This window comes from Mandrillus leucophaeus, unplaced genomic scaffold (genome assembly GCF_000951045.1).
Source record: "Mandrillus leucophaeus isolate KB7577 unplaced genomic scaffold, Mleu.le_1.0 Scaffold49, whole genome shotgun sequence".
NCBI lineage: Eukaryota > Metazoa > Chordata > Mammalia > Primates > Cercopithecidae > Mandrillus > Mandrillus leucophaeus.
In genome coordinates, this window is record NW_012105253.1 from 3,166,944 (window position 1) to 3,184,244 (window position 17,301).

Genomic DNA, 17,301 nt, shown 5'->3' on the forward strand with positions numbered 1-17,301 from the left:
AAAAAAAGCCCCTTAAAGATGTCCACATCCTAATCCCCAGAACCTGTGAATAGGTTACCTTTTTGTTACCTTACATAGTAAAAGGATCTTGCAGACGTGATTAAGTCAAGGATGTTGAGATGGGGAATTATCTTGGATTATCCTCCTGGGCCTTATAAGAGGGAGGCTGGACAGTTGCACATACAGAAGGTGACAAGGAAAGCAGAGGATAGAGAGACTGGGAGATGCCATGCTGCTAGCTTTGAAGATGGAGGATGAAGCCAGGCCCGGTGGCTCACACCTATAATCCCAGCACTTTGGGAGGCTGAGGTGGGCAGATCACCTGAGGTCAGGAGTTCAAGACCAGCCTGACCAACATGGTGAAACCCCGTGTCTACTAATAATACAATAATTATCCAGGCAAAAATTAGCTGGGTGTGCAGCATGCTTGTAATTCCAGCTACTCGGGAGGCTGAGGCAGGAGAATCACCTGAACCCATGAGGCGGAGGTTGCAGTGAGCCGAGATCATGCCTCTTCATTCCAGCCTGGGCAACAGAGCCAGACCCTGTCTCAAAAAGAAAAAAGAAAAAAGAAGATGGAGGATGAAGCAACTAACCAAGGAATGTGGGGAGCTTCTAGCAGTTAGAAAAGGTGAGGAAATGGATTCTTTCCTGGAGCTCCAGAGAAAGGCAGCTCTGCCCACTCATCTTAGGACCACTGACCTCCAGAATGCCAGGGAATAAATTCATGCTGTTTTAAGGCACAATGTTTGTGACTTGTTATGGCAGCAACAGGAAATGAATTCTCCCCTACCGAAAGCCTGCCTTGCTCATACCTGGGGCAGACCCTCAGCTTTGGGAAGCAAGGTAGGACAGATAGTGACCCTAGGGACCCTGCGGTGTTCTCCTCAACTACTCCTGTTTTCCCAGGATGCATCTTTCAATGTGCGGTCTGCTGTCCACTATGAAAGCTTTATTCTGTCAGTAATCCACCGCCTCCTTCTCCCGGCTCTCCTTTCAGAGCCGAATGCTTAGGCAGCTGGAACAGGCCAGCTCTGTGTGCGTGCTGGGGATACAAGGCTGCAGAGGATAGGAGATGGGAGCCCACTTGACAGCGCATGCGCACAAGCTCAGGTTCCTAGTGGAGGAAGCCTGCGAAATAGGGAAAGTGACCCACAGAGGGGGCAGAGCCACAGAAGATAAAAATGGGTGTAGAAGTCGGAAAGATACCTTGTTTGAGGTCTGTTCTGAGCCAAGCACGCTCCCAAGCACGGTCTCATGTAATCCTTTTTTTTTTTTTTTTTTTTTTTTTGAGATGGAGATTTGCTCTTTTGCCCAGGCTACAGTGCAATGGTGCGATCTCGGCTCACTGCAACCTCTACCTCCTGGGTTCAAGTGATTCTTGTGCCTCAGCCTCCCGAGTAGCTGAGATTATAGGTGCCTGCCATCACGCCTGGCTAATTTCTGTATTTTTTAGTAGAGACAGAGTTTCACCATGTTGGGCAGGCTGGTCTCGAACTACTGACCTCATGATCCGCCCGCCTCCACCTCCCAAAGTGCTGGGATTATAGGCGTGAGCCACCATGACCGGCCATCTCCTTCCTCCTTCACCACAACCACCAAATCAGCCCCTAGGTGTATTTGGTATTCAGATTTCATTTAAAGAAAAAGTTTTGATGGCAACAAATGTGCAAACTTCTCTACACACTCCACACTCAACTGATGACATTCATTTTGTTGTGTGCTGTCTTATATTCTTCTCATACTCCTGAAGCTCCATGTTAAGGTAGTTTACAGGCACGTCACTAAGTCCCTCGCTCTGCTGCTCTGAGACCATCTTAATAGCCAGGAGTACTGTTTGAACATTATCATAAAGCACATACTGTAACCTTGAACCCTTGGTCTCAAGTGATCCTCCCTTCTCAGCCTCCCAAGTAGCTGGATGACAGGAATGTGCCACTACAGCTGGCTAATTAAAAAAAAATTTTTTTTTTTTGGTAGAGACAGGGTTTTGGTATGTTGCTCAGGCTGGTCTCAAACTCCTGGCATCAAGTGATCCTCCCACCTCAGCCTCCCAAAGTGTTGGGATTACAAGCATAAGCCACCGTGCCAGCCTAGAATTTTATAGGATGAAGAAAAGAGAGACAAGATGACTATTCACCTAAGAGAGAGATGTTCTTAATACAGGAACTAATCACTATTTCATTTTTGCCATTAGAAAGAAGATATAACTATTGTGATATCATGCCTGTTTGCTAGCACCTTTCTGAAAGTGCACTAAGCCATAGAGGAGGAAAGCAGTCCCTTGGCTTCCATCTACTTGGATGCATGTGATGTGTGTGGCACACGTGGCAGAGCCGTGGGCATCTTGCTAGCTGTTGAGCTTTGGGATCCATTCTGATTGCTTCTCCCAAATGAGGCAGGAAACATCTCATTCACATGGATACAAACATTCCATTGCCTTCTTTTATTGCTTAGTACTTTATTTCCACTGATGACATCAATCACATTATTGTGTTTAGTTGTGTATACTTCTGTTAGAGTTCCTTAAGAGCCAGGCCTGTGCATTATGTATCTTTGCATCCTAAGTACCTGGCATATGCTTAGCACACAATAACATAATAATTAGACGGGAACTGAATATATGAGGTTAGACCTCAGAAGTCACTTGCTCTACCAGTTACTGTATGTTTAATTATTCAGTCAACAAGTATTTGAGAGCTTTCTATATGTGATGTCCTACACTATGCACTGGTGATATAACTTCTGAATGGGTTATAATTCAGCATGAATGGGCTGTAATTCAGCAAAAAGCCAAGCCTAGTATGATTCAGCAAGAACCACCAGCCTCTTAGTGGAAAGGGTTTCTTGGGGAATATGTACTTTCTTCTCTTTTAAAGAGTAACTTATGGGGTCCAAAACTTTATTTCTCTCCTTTCATTCTAGGGCTAGGAAAAAAAGGATAGAAGGCACATGACGTACTTAGGTCCCACCCTCATCACACTCAACAGAATATCATACTAAGAACCAAATAATAAACTTTAATTTGAATAATACAGTAGAATATAATAATTATTTTGAGGTACAAAAATAATTATAAAATATTTTTCCCATTTGCAAGTAATGTAGGCTATAGACTATAAATAGTACACTGATGCTAGAAACTGTACATATTTCACTACATGCCTAAGTCTGGGTCTTCCTCTCTCCTCTATCATCACATGTAAGAAAACCAGCTGTGCAATACTACTTTGCAATCTTGAAACTCTGTTAAGACATTTCAGAAGTAGCTATCTTTAATAACAGAATGAGATGGTACCTTTCTTTATGTATGTTTTTTGAAGATGAAAAACATAGATGAAAAAGTTTACAAAACTCAGATTTCTGCCATTTTTGGAATATCTGCTTTTTTTTCCCCCAAAAAACCAGGAAAATGTCAGAGAGAATCTAGAGTGTTGAATTCAACAAAAGCTCATTTGAAAGTAAACCTCCATCAGTGGAAAAGCTTTTTGACTACAGGCAATTTGAAAATAATAGCAATTCACTGGAAGACAAATTTCACTGTGAAAACCTGCTGACGAGTTCTGCCTGTCTTTTTCTATTACTGTGTTTCCTAATATTTTAAGTGAGGTAAGAATTATAAGAATGATTCTAAAAATTATAGCAGGTTCTACCTAGATGGGACCCCATCTAGTTCCTAAGATGCCGAGAGCCATTTATTATTTAAAAAGTAAGAACAACATGAGGAAACAGAAGCTTTGGCATATGAAAAAAGATGTAGCTTTGCTTCCTAGAATTCAGTTATTTAGGCCAGTTTATTTTGATTTGTGCTCTGAGCTGATTATATATGAGTCTAAGGTAAAAGACAGAAAAACTGGCCATCTTCCCGAGTAGAGGTGAAATAACCCCTTGTGACAGTCCTGAAGGTGAAGGCGATCTTCAGTCATTGATCTCTTCTTGGCTGCTTTCACTCCTGCCATTTTCTCACCTCCTTTCTATACAACTCCTTCATCCACAAGTGGAGTGCTGGGATAAGTGGAACAGCTAATGCAGTACCTATGGGGATTTTCCTGACTTCAGTGCTTGAGGAATTCTTTCTTTCTGTTCTCTTCCCATCTATTCTCTTCTAAGTAGGGATGGCTCTGCATTTTCTAGACCTGTAACACTAGGTACCTTAAACTAATAGAAAAAAACTATATGGTGTAAAAACAAAGATAGTATAAAACGTAGAAAGATGTGGGTCTGTTTTCTGGAAATAGGTTGCGAGCTTAAGAATGCTCAGTTTGGCCGGGCGCGGTGGCTCAAGCCTGTAATCCCAGCACTTTGGGAGGCCGAGACGGGCGGATCACGAGGTCAGGAGATCGAGACCATCCTGGCTAACACGGTGAAACCCCGTCTCTACTAAAAACTACAAAAAACTAGCCGGGCGAGGTGGCGGGCACCTGTAGTCCCAGCTACTCGGGAGGCTGAGGCAGGAGAATGGCGTGAACCCGGGAGGCGGAGCTTGCAGTGAGCTGAGATCTGGCCACTGCACTCCAGCCTGGGCGACAGAGCGAGACTCTGTCTCAAAAAAAAAAAAAAAAAAAAAAAAAAGAATGCTCAGTTATATAGTAGGTTTATGTTATAAGAGCTCAGAAACATGGGCTGGAATACGACTTACGACAGAGAGCCTAGCCATTAGGAGTTTCCCTCAGAGGACTTTACACAATTCATGTTTTATTATTGTTACATTAATAAGTGCCCATAATGCATATAAATAATCACTGTAGCCCTACTTTCAAAATGATGTTTGTTCAGAAAGATACATTAACAAAAACCTAACCTGCTTTGTTACCTAAAATATTATGGTACCAAAATATAATGGACTAGTGACATTCATAAACATTGTTTCTTGAATACCTTTAGAGGTACTGCAATTTTTTTCATAGTACTCACCTTTTAAAACACTGCAGTACTCATCTTACTGCACTGTAACATGTCATTATTATCAACAATTTAATTACTGAAAGAGTAATCCCACAAATCTATCCTATTAATGACTGGACAGTTTGATAAAGGAACTTACTGCTATTCTTAGAATCACATAGCTAGTTATTCTCCCAAGATTCAGAGGTGCAGTTATAAAACCCCTTATGGAATTCCCCAATAAAATGGGATAACGTACAGAGATCCCTTAAAGTTAAATGATAGAATGATGCTGATTCTTGAACATCAAAGATGTTTGTTATTGCAGCCAGGGGACAATGCCATAAAACACTAACAAAAAAAAGTTATACTGTTTTCCTTAAAGTCAGTAAATTATATAAAAGTACTCTGAGCATTTTTGGAAGAAAGGCACCAGATAAGTCCAAAGTCTTATTGCTAGTAGGATCATACAGGGTCACAGACTATGGCACTCTGTTCAGCCAGGAGACTAGGTCTCAGCAAGTCAGTCTCTGACCTTGAGGCTTAAAGAGCAAGGATGGAAAATGTCAATAAAACAGAGCCCTGTATCACAGATTAAACTGGAGTGAAAATGATTTCCAGTTTTATGCCAAAGTAGAAGCTGGTTCCTAGGATGCTGGAGCTATTTTAGATGGGCACTCTGTTTTCTTTGGCCCATTTCTTCATGATCCGGATCATGTATTCTACTTGGGTGTTACCTGTGCTTCTCAGTAAATGGAGCACTTCTCGAAGGGTCTCTCTGAGGAGAAGATTTGAAAAGACAAAATGTTTCAATGAAGAATGAAAATTAAAAAACAAAATAAACTCTGAACTGTCCTTCATACTGTATGTCTTGTGGGGCATTTTTGGTAATAGACTCTTCCACTGTGTATTTATAAAGCAATTACAAACTTACTAGCCTTATGTTTTCACGGTGGCATAGTAAAATGGAAATTATGTGAAATCTTTCTTACCAATCCAAGTATTCTTTGTTTATCCATACTACCTATATACATACTGATAATCTTTTTGTCCTTTCTGAGATGATCTAAATATTCCAATTTCTATTCTTATTCTGCATGACTAGAAAGGGTATATCCAGAAGTTGGGGTTCAAGTTCTAGCTGTAACAGCAGCAAGTCACTTAGTTTGTCTAACTTGTGGATTTCTCCCTTGTTTAAGGTGGTAACCACCATCAACTAGGCATCACTGTCAAATTTATAAAATTTTACAAAGCCAAAGGAATAAGGGATTTTTTTCAAGAAAAATAATACATGAATAAATATGGAAGAGAGGAACATTAAGGACTAAGCCTCGCATTTATGTCCGAAGTAATTTAAATTTAATTAAAATTAAAACATATTTTAAGTAATGCATGCTAAAACTTCCCTATTGCCCTAGCAAATCTATAGGCGACTGCCTATGATCCTATTTGCTTAAGAGTCTTCTCATATTTTCTATTTCTTTTTCCCCACAAACAACCTCTTTCACCTAACCAAATGCTTTTAAACTTTTACTTAGAACTATAAGTACTATAAGGTAGGAAGTAATGTTCGATAGATTATTTTCTTACAAAATTATCACATTTCCTATTCATATATGTATCAGTAACAAATACATTCCATGAAGTTATTTTTAGAAAATGGATTCCAGTTGGTTTTAATGTTTGTTTCAAATGAAACTATATGCTGGGCATGGTGGCTCATGCCTGTAAGCCCAGAACTTTGGGAGGCTGAGGTGGAAGGATCACCTGAGGTCAGGAGTTTCAGACCAGCCTGGCCAACATGGTGAAACCCTGTCCCTACTAAAAATACAAAAATTAGCCAGGTGTGGTGGCACGTGCCTGTAATCCCAGCTACTCGGGAGACTGAGGCAGGAGAATCACTTGAACCCAGGAGGCGGTGGTTGCAGTGAGCTGAGATCACGCCATTGCACTCCAGCCTGGGCAACAGAGCAAGACTCTATCTCAAAAAAAAAAAAAAAAAAAAAAGAAGAAGGAAGTATAAACCACTTATTTTATGTAAACTAATGTCTCAGTATTTCCTAGAATATGAGAAAGTGAAAGAAAACAAAAGAGTTATCAACCACATCTACTCCATTCCTAATTCTTTGAGACCTAAAGGACACAAGAAAAACCCAATAGGCAAAAAAACAAAAAACAAACAAAAAACCCAAAAGAGTAGAAGAGTTAAATAAAAACACTTTGTTTATAAAAATGGCTATTCATTTGGAACCAAATATACATCCTGCTCTTATATTTGGAGACTGTTAGTGTACTCAATGTATATATGACTTAGAATGATCTGATCCTATTATATATGATTTAGAATTATCTGATTCTACAAAATGAAAGATTTCTGGAGGAAAATGGTCAGACAGAAATATTTAACATCAACCTTTTTTTCATCATTCTAAAACATCATTAAAATTGTGTGTTTTCAGAAGATATCATCCAAGAGAACAATTATTTTCCTGCACAAACAAGCAAATGATTAGAGGTAGTATTTCTTGCCTGTTTACTTACTTGGGTTCTCTCCCAGCTACGATCATCTGGAAAATGCCCACACAGGCACCCCTTTTGCCTTCCCAATATTCAGGGTTGGGATCCAGCCTCTCAAGGACATCAAAAGCTTTGGCAGAATAGTAAAACTGGCCCATCTGAGTAAGAGAAAGTATGTGGTAATACTTGCAGTAAAAAGATTGCACAGAAAGAACCTGAACATAAAGATAACATGAAACGGAACTGTATGAAGTAAGTGCATGGGTACTGACAACATTTTCAGTTAGCAAGTTAGAAAAACTTCAATTCCTAATTAAAACAATAAGAAGGAAAAATACAATTTGGGTACATAGGTTCAGTTTAAACCACCTTATGTTCACTCAGTTTTCAACAGTGTAACATTTTTTCTACATAGAGTCAAGTTATGCTACAATCAGCACTTTTGCCATTTCTTCTAATTGTATTCTAATCTTGAGGATAAGCTCTGATGATTGTGATTTGAACTGAGTATTTTTCAAGCCTCTTCAATACATTCTTTTCAGATGACTACTATCATTCATTTTATGCTAATTTGATCATGTTCAACTCGAGAACAGTCTTTCCCTAGTCTTGTTCCTAAATTCTCAGAATGCTTAGATGTATACTTACTACTATTCTAAACACTAAATCTTTCAAATGTTTAATGCATTTTGACAGACATTTTTCCCAAATGTACTACACATATCCTTGGCCTCATAGAACATGTTGAATGCCATTAAATTTTGCTTAGATTAGTTTTCTTTTATTTTTTAAAAAATTTTTAATTCATTATTTTTTTAGAGATAGGATCTGGCTCTATTGCCCAGGCTGGAGTGCAGTGGTACCATCATGGTTCACTGCGACCTCAAATTCCTGGGCTCAAGAGATCCTCCTGCATTAGCGTTCCAAGCAACTGAGACTACAGGTGCACATCACCATGCCCAGCTAATTTTTAATTTTTTTCAAGACAGGCTTCACTATGTTGCCCAGGTGGGTCTCAAACTCCTGGCCTCAAGTGATCCTCCCAGTTTGGTTTCCCAAAGTGCAGAGATTACAGGCTTGAGCCACCGCGCCTGGCCAGATGAGTTTTCTTACTTGGTAATCATAAATGCATACTGTTACCAATTTCACCTAAGGCTTCAAATTGCTGGGCAACTCTCTTTATGGTTTATAAGTTCTTTATTTCTGACAGATGTGTTTCTAAATCTTTGACAGCTTCCTTAAGACAGCCTTCTTAGCTTAGTCTTATTCTGTACTTCATAGGGAAAACACAACTTTCCTCTCTTCAATTCAAATTATATTTACACCTTCATTCATCCTTTCCTCCTTTCTGCCTAATCTCACGTGAAGCTTTTTTTTATTATGTTCAAGGTTTGTCCTTCTATTTATGTACTTTTTTAAAAAAAGAGTCTTTATTGTGAAATAACACACATATAGGATGGTATATGAAACATTCACGTACAGCTTACTAATCATAATGTGAAAATACTGTAAACACTACCCAGGTCAAGACACTGAGAGCAATACAAAAGCTCTCTGTGTGTCACTTCCAGACCATAACTCCCTCTTTCCATACCCAGAGATAACTACTCTTCTGACTTTTATGGTTATCAGTTCTTTGACTTTATGTTCTCTCTTATGTACACACATCTTTAAATAATATAATTGAGTTCCGCTTCTCAGAACTTTATATGAATGAATACTGTAAATATTCTGTCTTGTACCTATGATTCAACATTATAAGACTCATCTATATTGCTGTATATAGCTGTAGTTGATTCATTTAAAAAAATTTTTTATTTGGAAGTATTAATAATTATAGATCCATGGACAAAGATAAGACAGAGGTCACGTGTACCTTTCACCTAGTTTCCTCCAAATGTTACAGCTTACATAAGGATCGTAAAATATCACAATATAAAAATCAGGAAATTGACACTGGTACCGTGTATGTTGATGATGGTCCTGTTATTTCATCCTGTGTGTAGATTCATGTAACCACAACCATGCAACTATCAAGATATCGAATTACTGTTTTGTTTTTGGACACAAGGTCTTGCTTTATCATCCAGGATGGAGTGCAGTAAAGCAATCACAGCTCACTGCAACCTTGAACTTCTGGGCTCAAGTGATTCTCCTGCCTCAGCCTCTTGAGGTAGCCACCATGACCAGCTATTTAAAAAAAATGTTTTATAGGACAATGTCTCACTATGTTGCCCATGCTGGCCTTGAACTCCTGGCCTCAAGCAATCCTCCTGCCTTGGCCTCCCAAAGTACTGGGATTACAGGCATAAGCCACCATACCTGGCCAAGATGCAGAACTATTATATCACCACAAAGATTTCCCTTGTTACTCTTCTACAGTCATATGCACAGCCCTCCCTGCTCACCATCCCTAACATCGAACAACCACTAATTTGTTCTCCATCTCAATAATTTTGTCATTTCTTTTCTTTTTCTTTTTTTTTTTTTAAGATGGAGTTGCGCTCTTGTTGCCCAGGCTGGAGTGCAATGGCACAATCTCAGCTCACCGCAACCTCTGCCTCCCGGGTTCAAGCAATTCTCCTGCCTCAGCCTCCCGAGTAGCTGGGATTACAGGCATGTGCCACCATGCCTGGCTAATTTTGTATTTTTAATAGAGACGGGGTTTCTCCATGTTGGTCAGGCTGGTCTCAAACTCCCAACCTCAGGTTATCCACCCACCTCGGCCTCCCAAAGTGCTGGGATTACAGGCTGAGCCACTGCGCCCGGCCAATTTTGTCATTTCAAGAATGTTACATATATGAAAGCTAACAGTATGGGAACCTTTGAAACTGGCTTTTTTCCTTCAGTATAATGTCCTTGTTATTCCCTGTTAATTCAAGTTACTGTGTGTTCCAATAGCTTGCTCCTGTTATGGTCACTCTGCAAATTCAAGAGGGACTCCCAACCAAAGTTTGGTTTGGATGGTGAAACTGAGGACACCACACACACACAGCAAGAGGATATGAAACATTTTCTTACACAATTGAAGTCTAGGGAGAGTAGAACGGCCCTATTAAGCAGATCTGAAAAGGCCTGAGAGAGCACGGAAAGAACACTGGTCTTTGTGTTTACTGTGGTTAGGAGGTGGGGCCGTGGTGAAGGTTCCTGTGCATGGGCAGGGACTTGTGTGGTTTAAATCACCCTATGGTGCCAAAGGAGGGAGCACATAGGTTTTCTTATCATTTTGCCCAGATGTGGGGCACAAGGGGAAGAGGTAGGGGTGAGGCTTAAAAGCTGTCAGCAGTCAAACATCCAGAAATGGAGTCAGACTTCTCATTATAGTTCCTTTTTATTACTGAGTAGTATTCCAGGCCAAACCAGTCTGTTTAACTATTCACCTACTGAAAGACTTTGACTGGCTCCAGTTTTAGGCTATTACAAATAAAGCTGCTATTAACATTTAAATACTAAAATTTGTGTTACTAACATTTATATATTTCTGTGGATATAGGTTTTCATTTACCTGGGATAAATACACAGGAATGCAATTGCTAAGTCATATGGTAAGTATGTTTATTAAAGAAACTGCCAAACTATTTCACAGTGGGGTTTTTTTTTTTTTGATCCTTTTAATTTTGACCTATGTATATCAATATATTTAAAGTGAATTTCTTGTTGAGAACACATAATTGGGTTATGTTTTTTAATCCACTCTCTCAATAGATGTCTTTTAATTGGTATACTTAGACCATCTACATTTAATTATTGACATGTTAGGGCTTAATTCTGCCATTTCCCCCCTTATTCTCTTTGTTTTTCTTTGGCAAGGACATCACACATATGCTGGATAAAGACATGACTGTGTGATCCCCACAGAAGGAAGATAAGAAAAACCTGTATTTGACTTCTGTAGCCTTCACCTACACCTATCTTTTTCCTGCTGTTCCTGTAGTGTAATAAATTTTAGCCATGAGTATAGCTTTATATTGAGTCATATGAGTCCTTCTAGTAAATCACCAAACTAGTGGGTGGTCATGCGACCACTGAGACACTAGGTAATGCCAACTTGTTTTTCAAGTAGTTATCTTCCTTTGATGTTAACCCTATTCCCCTCTCATCTCCTCTAGGGCCTAACTCCATCAAAAATGCCCTATCCTCCTGAATTTTTAATCTGCCTGTTCAATGGCTCATTTTCTTCTGCCTACAGATATACTCCCCTATCCCCACTCTGAAAGAACTCTCCACCCCATCCCCCCCAATCCCAAACTCTGATTTTCCATTTAAGTTAGCACTACATTTTTCCTCATCATCAATATGAAATTTTTTAAGACTCTGGTCTACATGACACTCGCTGCATCTGCTTTGTAATCTGACTCTATTCTCTACCTGTTACTGTCTTCTCAGTCCTCATGCATTTCTATCCAGTTGCAGATTTGACAGTCTCCTGCCTTGGCTTTTGATTAAATAGGAGCAAGGAAAAGTAATGAAAAGCATTTTTTTTTTTTTTTTTGCCTATCCTCATTGTTTTCCTTCTCTTGTGGTTCATCCTCTCTTTCATTTACTCTTGTTTCCCTTTCTAGACCTTAAACACTGGTGTTCCGCAAGGTTCCTCACCCCATTTACTGGTTAATCTTATTCTCTCTCATACTCTGCTATTGCTGCTGCTGCTGCTGCTGCTACTACTACTACCACTGCTACAACCATTGTGATTACCACCACTAACTACTGTTAACTTCTAAATCTACATTGTTAACTACTAAATCTACATTGCTAATCTAGACGAATACCAAAGCTCCAAGGACAGCCTGTTAATTTCCTACTTCTATTATCTCTGCTGGGAGCCTCAAAGACACTTCGGATTTAATATATCTAAAACTGAAATAATTTCCTGTCTTCTAATGTTTTCCTTCCCTCTGCCTCCCCTAATTTATTTAAGGGCATTGCCACCCACCAAGTCATGTTAAACTATTGTTTAAGTTTCCTATGTCTTAAAATCTTTTCCACTGATAGTGATTCACTTCTTTTTTTGGTAATGATTCACTTTGAAATGAGCTTTTGTTGATTAATTTAATACAAGATTCTCTTTACCTGACACTTACTTGTATTTTTGACATTTTTGGAACAGGTATTCCAAAAATAGGAACTTCTAGAATTTGAGGCTGATTTTTAAAAAACATTAATCTATAGGCTAGGTCCCAAAACTACTACCTCCTCCTATCCTTTCCAACTCCCCCCAGCCCCCCCCCACACACACCAACATATACACAAAACAGCCATTCCTTTACTAAATCTGACTAATTTTTTGTTCTCTTTTTCTGGTTCCTTTGTCTTTCCTGTCTGCCATTTGTACCTCAAAGTTTGGTTTGCATCTCTTCTCACTTTACATTGTACTTGGGTAATCTCACTGTTTTTCAGGGCTTCAGTTAATCCAGTCATGCACTTCACAACAGTATTTTGATCAATGACGGGCAGCATATATGACTGTGGTTCCATATTATATTTTTACTGTGCCTTTTCTATGTTTAGATATGTTTCAATACACAAATATTAGCCATTGTGTTATAATTACTTATGGTATTCAGTACACGAACATGCTGTACACGTTTGTAGCCTAGGGAGCAATAGGCTATATCATATGGCCTAAGTGTGTAGTGGGCTATACCATCTAGGTTTGTGTACGTACACTCTGATGTTTGTACAATGACAAAATCACCCAATGACACATTTCTCATAACTTATCCCCATTATTAAGCAATACAGGACTGTACTTAAATGTTGATGACTCCCAATCTATATCTCTAGATGTCAGAAGACATCTTTCTTGAGCTTCAGTAGCAAATTTCCAACTACCAGATGATTATCTGTACATCAACGCTACCTAAAGATTCATACCCTTTAGAAATCTAAAACTTCCTCTCTAATCATTTCATATACACGTAAATCTCTGAAATACTGCCTATCTCTGAGTTCAGTTCATTCATAAAAAGAATGGCTTCTCTTATAACACTATGTGAATCCTCTCGCTACTAGCCATTTAGTCTGTAGGACATTTTCCCCTAATATTTAGCCAATGCAGCAATGTGATACTAATCTTCAATGTTCCCTTTAGTCTCAGTCAGACTCACCTTGTAGCAGTCATTAGCAATGAGCTGTAAGAGACTGAAGGACTCGCCAGAGGTTTCCATCTTAAGATAAAGTTCCCAGGCTAGTCTTGGTTTCTTATTCATAATATCTGCAAAAGGAATCAAAGATTTGTAAACAAATGAGTCATTTTTACATGTACAAAAAATAATTTCTGCACCTTATTATTCTATGGATTTGGTTCCATATTCCAAATAAAGTAGTGGAAAGCTTTCATGGAAAGCTTGCAGTGTTGGTATTCAGCTGGCTCCCTGCCAGAATTCTACCATACTTAAAATATTTAAGTTAGGAGTCACATAATTATGTCTTTCAGATCGGATTGACTTCTGGTAGTTCCTACTTTGCTCATATGCTTAAAAGAGGATAACTATCATTCATTCAATCCTACTCATAGTTTCAATCTCACTTAGAAGATATGATTGCTAAATTTTCCTCTGACTACAAAAACTCAGTGAACATTTTACTTAATTTTGTTTTTTTATTGAGACAGAGTCTTGCTCTGTCACCCAGGCTGGAGTGCAGTGGTGTGATCTTGGCTCACTGCAACCTCTGCCTCCCAGGTTAAGTGATTCTCGTGCCTCAGCCTCCCCAGTAGCTGGGATTACAGGTGTGTGCCACCATACCCAGTTAATTTTAGTACTTTTAGTAGAGCTGAGGTTTTGCCATGTTGGCCAGGCTGGTCTTGAACTCCTGACCTCAAGTGATTCGCCTGCCTCACGCTCCCAAAGTGCTGGGATTACAGGTGTGAGCAACTGTGCCTGGCAAACATTTTAAATCTTGAGTTTTAAAAAGGAGCAAGAAAAGATAGTGAGTGAGAGAGAGAAAGAGACAGAAAGTAAAGTTCTATATCAAACAATTACATTTTTGACATTTTGCCACTTTTCAGACTTGACCCATAGTGAAAAGTTAAAATTAGTGTAACAACATCATTTCACAAACAACACTATAAGCTGAGACTCTGGAAACTGTAATGAGACTTTAGAAAGAACTTGACATTTTTCAGGCTATAAGTACTAGGTCAATGCTATATGGTAGAACTAATCACAGGGTAAACTTGCATGACACATTTACATGGCAACACTTACTGAGTTGCATTAACAACCCTTAATTTCAGTGTTTACTCATTCTCAGAACAAAATGCAAAATCAAATTAGAAAACATTCCATGCCATTTCCGAACAGATTATGTAACCAAAAAGAAAAAGAGGATTCTTCTTGTAACATTTAAAAGAAGACTCACAGCACCGAGCTAACCAGCTGAGGTAAATGTAATCATTTTTCATCTTCTCACTTTGGATCAAGAGGAATGCCTGCAAGAAGAGGAAAGAAAGGGAATACTGCTGAGGATGGTTTTGCAACAAAAATACCCATTATTGGCTTGCCTTAGATTGATAATCACTGCAGCATTATAGATGACCAAATTCTAGGCAGGCTGCTAAGAAAAGTAAGGGACAAAATTGTGGTGATTTTAAAATATTGGCCGGGTGCAGTGGCTCACGCCTGTAATCCCAGCACTTTGGGAGGCCAAGGTGGGCAGATCACGAGGTCAGGAGATCAAGACCATCCTGGCTAACATAGTGAAACCCCGTCTCTACTAAAAATACAAAAAATTAGCCAGGTGTGGTGGTGGGCGCCTGTAGTCCCAGCTACTTGGGAGGCTGAGGCAGGAGAATGGTATGAACCCGGGAGGTGGAGCTTGGAGTGAGCCAAGATCACGCCACTGCACTCCATCCTGGGCGACAGAGCAAGATTCTATCTCAAAAAAAAATAAAAATAAATAAAAATAAAAATATTACACCAGAAATTGATACTACAAGCTGACAAAAGTTGGTAAGGATATAGAAGATTCAAACAGAATAATTAACAACTGTATGATACATATTCTTTTTAAGCACATATGACCATGCTACACACAGGTCAGTAAGGCAAACCTCAACAAATGGCACATGCCACCATACTCAGCTATTTAAAAAAATTTTTTGTAGAGATGGTATCTCACTATATTGCCTAGGCTGGTCTCGAACTCCTGGGCTCAAGTGATCTTCCGACTTTTCAGCCTTCTGAAATGTTGGGATTATAGGTGTGAACCAGCTCGCCCAGCCCAGACCACATTCTATGACCACAAAAATACAATTAAGTTAGAAATCAAATAAGTAAAGAAACATATTGATAGTCATCAAGCTGTATACTTATGATTTGTATACTTTTCTGTACATATGTTATATTTCTATAAAATTTGCTAAAAAGGGAAAATTTTAATATGGTTATAAAATCTATGTCTATTCACATTGTACCTTTTTTTTTTTTTTTTTTTTAAGAGACAGGGTCTCACTATGTTGCCCAGGCTGGAGTGCAGTGGCTATTCACAGGTATGATCATAGTGCACTGCAGCTTAAAACTTCCAGGCTCAAGCCACTGTCCTGCCTCAGCCTCCCAAGCAGCTGGGAATACAGGTGTGTGTCTCTGCACCTTCTCCACAGTGTACTTTTTAATGCATCCTAAGAACAGAGGAATCTTTAATAATCCTTAACCCTTGACCATTTTATTCCAGTGAGAAAAAGATAAGGATGTCTTTAGACAGAATCATTCAAATGCTTTCAAAGGCAGGTACCCACCTCTTCACCCTCACTGGTATTGCCTGTTGCAGCTTTGGCTTGGGCATAATTAAAGTTAAAGATGTCATCATTATAGAAGTAACTCTGAAAAACATCCCAAGAACAGGTCACATTGAGAATGAACATACAAAATATAAAACCATCAGTTATACCAGATAAACACAAAACTAAGCTTAAGGATTAGTTGATGCCACTAATGCCACCATAGAAAATGGGCCATCTCTAAAGATATCTTATCTTCTCTGATACATTCTACAGTATTTTGTATATAAAATCTTGTAGGTAATTCTATACTGACCTTAAATGAGTTGAGGTAAATCAAGACATCATCAAATTGCTTAAGCAGGAAGAAACAGGAAGCCATGCACTGCCTCCCTGGTATTGTATCTGAAATGGAGGGGGAAAAAAACCCACATATATTCATGAAACTAAAATCCTCTGTAGCTGAAGTTTGAGTTATTTAATAATTTAGAGACAGGAAAATATTCCAAAATATCTTTCTAGATCCTGAAATTATATATTTTGTTCAGTGGACAAAACCCCAATATAATGGAGGTCACAGTCCTTGAGAGTGACCAATAATCTCTCTGGGGATTAACTCCCAGAGTCCAAAATGAACACACGCCCTGCAGGTTCACTAACTACATTAACCAGGTCATTTTCCAAGGCTTTGATTCTCTCATCCAACATGTGCATATTCAATTAGTGTGGCCTGGTTTCCATCATCACTTTTCTAAATCAACCTAGCACTTCCAATCTCAAATGGAAAAATAATTTGCCATGGAACCATCTGATTCTAATCCTGATCCAACTTTTTGCCTGATATCAGATTCCTATTTGAGTAGTGGAGGATTAGTGTAACTCCCACGCTTGCCACAGGCATTCCTAAAGCTCCTTATCCTGTTTCGTTTTTTTCCTTTAACATTTATCACAGTCTGATATACTATGTACATCTGATATATATATATATACACACACATGATATATCTAATCAGATATACATATAAAATTTAAAACCATCAGTTATACCAGATAAACACAAAACTAATCTTAAGGATTAGTTGATGCCACTAATGCCACCACAGAAAATGGTGGCATTTTGTGGTGTATCTGATGAGATGTACATACATATAGTGTGTGTATATATACATATCTGATATACA

At 38.9% G+C, this 17,301-nt stretch overlaps 1 protein-coding gene across 5 annotated transcripts in view; it reads right to left on the bottom strand.

Annotated features, from left to right (window-relative positions):
- Positions 1-5,183: 5,183 nt before the first annotated feature.
- Positions 5,184-17,301, bottom strand: part of TTC26 (tetratricopeptide repeat domain 26) — a 67,158-nt gene continuing 55,040 nt past the window's right edge. For 4 of the 5 annotated variants that reach the window (XM_011995468.1, XM_011995469.1, XM_011995472.1 and 1 more), the window contains 6 exons: positions 16,437-16,525; positions 16,139-16,222; positions 14,764-14,833; positions 13,509-13,615; positions 7,426-7,559; positions 5,184-5,662 (listed from right to left, as the gene is read on the bottom strand). In XM_011995468.1, the coding sequence (XP_011850858.1) occupies positions 5,551-5,662; positions 7,426-7,559; positions 13,509-13,615; positions 14,764-14,833; positions 16,139-16,222; positions 16,437-16,525 (596 nt within the window). In that variant the 3' untranslated portion in view covers positions 5,184-5,550. The remainder of the gene's footprint in view (positions 5,663-7,425; positions 7,560-13,508; positions 13,616-14,763; positions 14,834-16,138; positions 16,223-16,436; positions 16,526-17,301) is intronic. The other variant, XM_011995470.1, reaches the window with a different exon arrangement.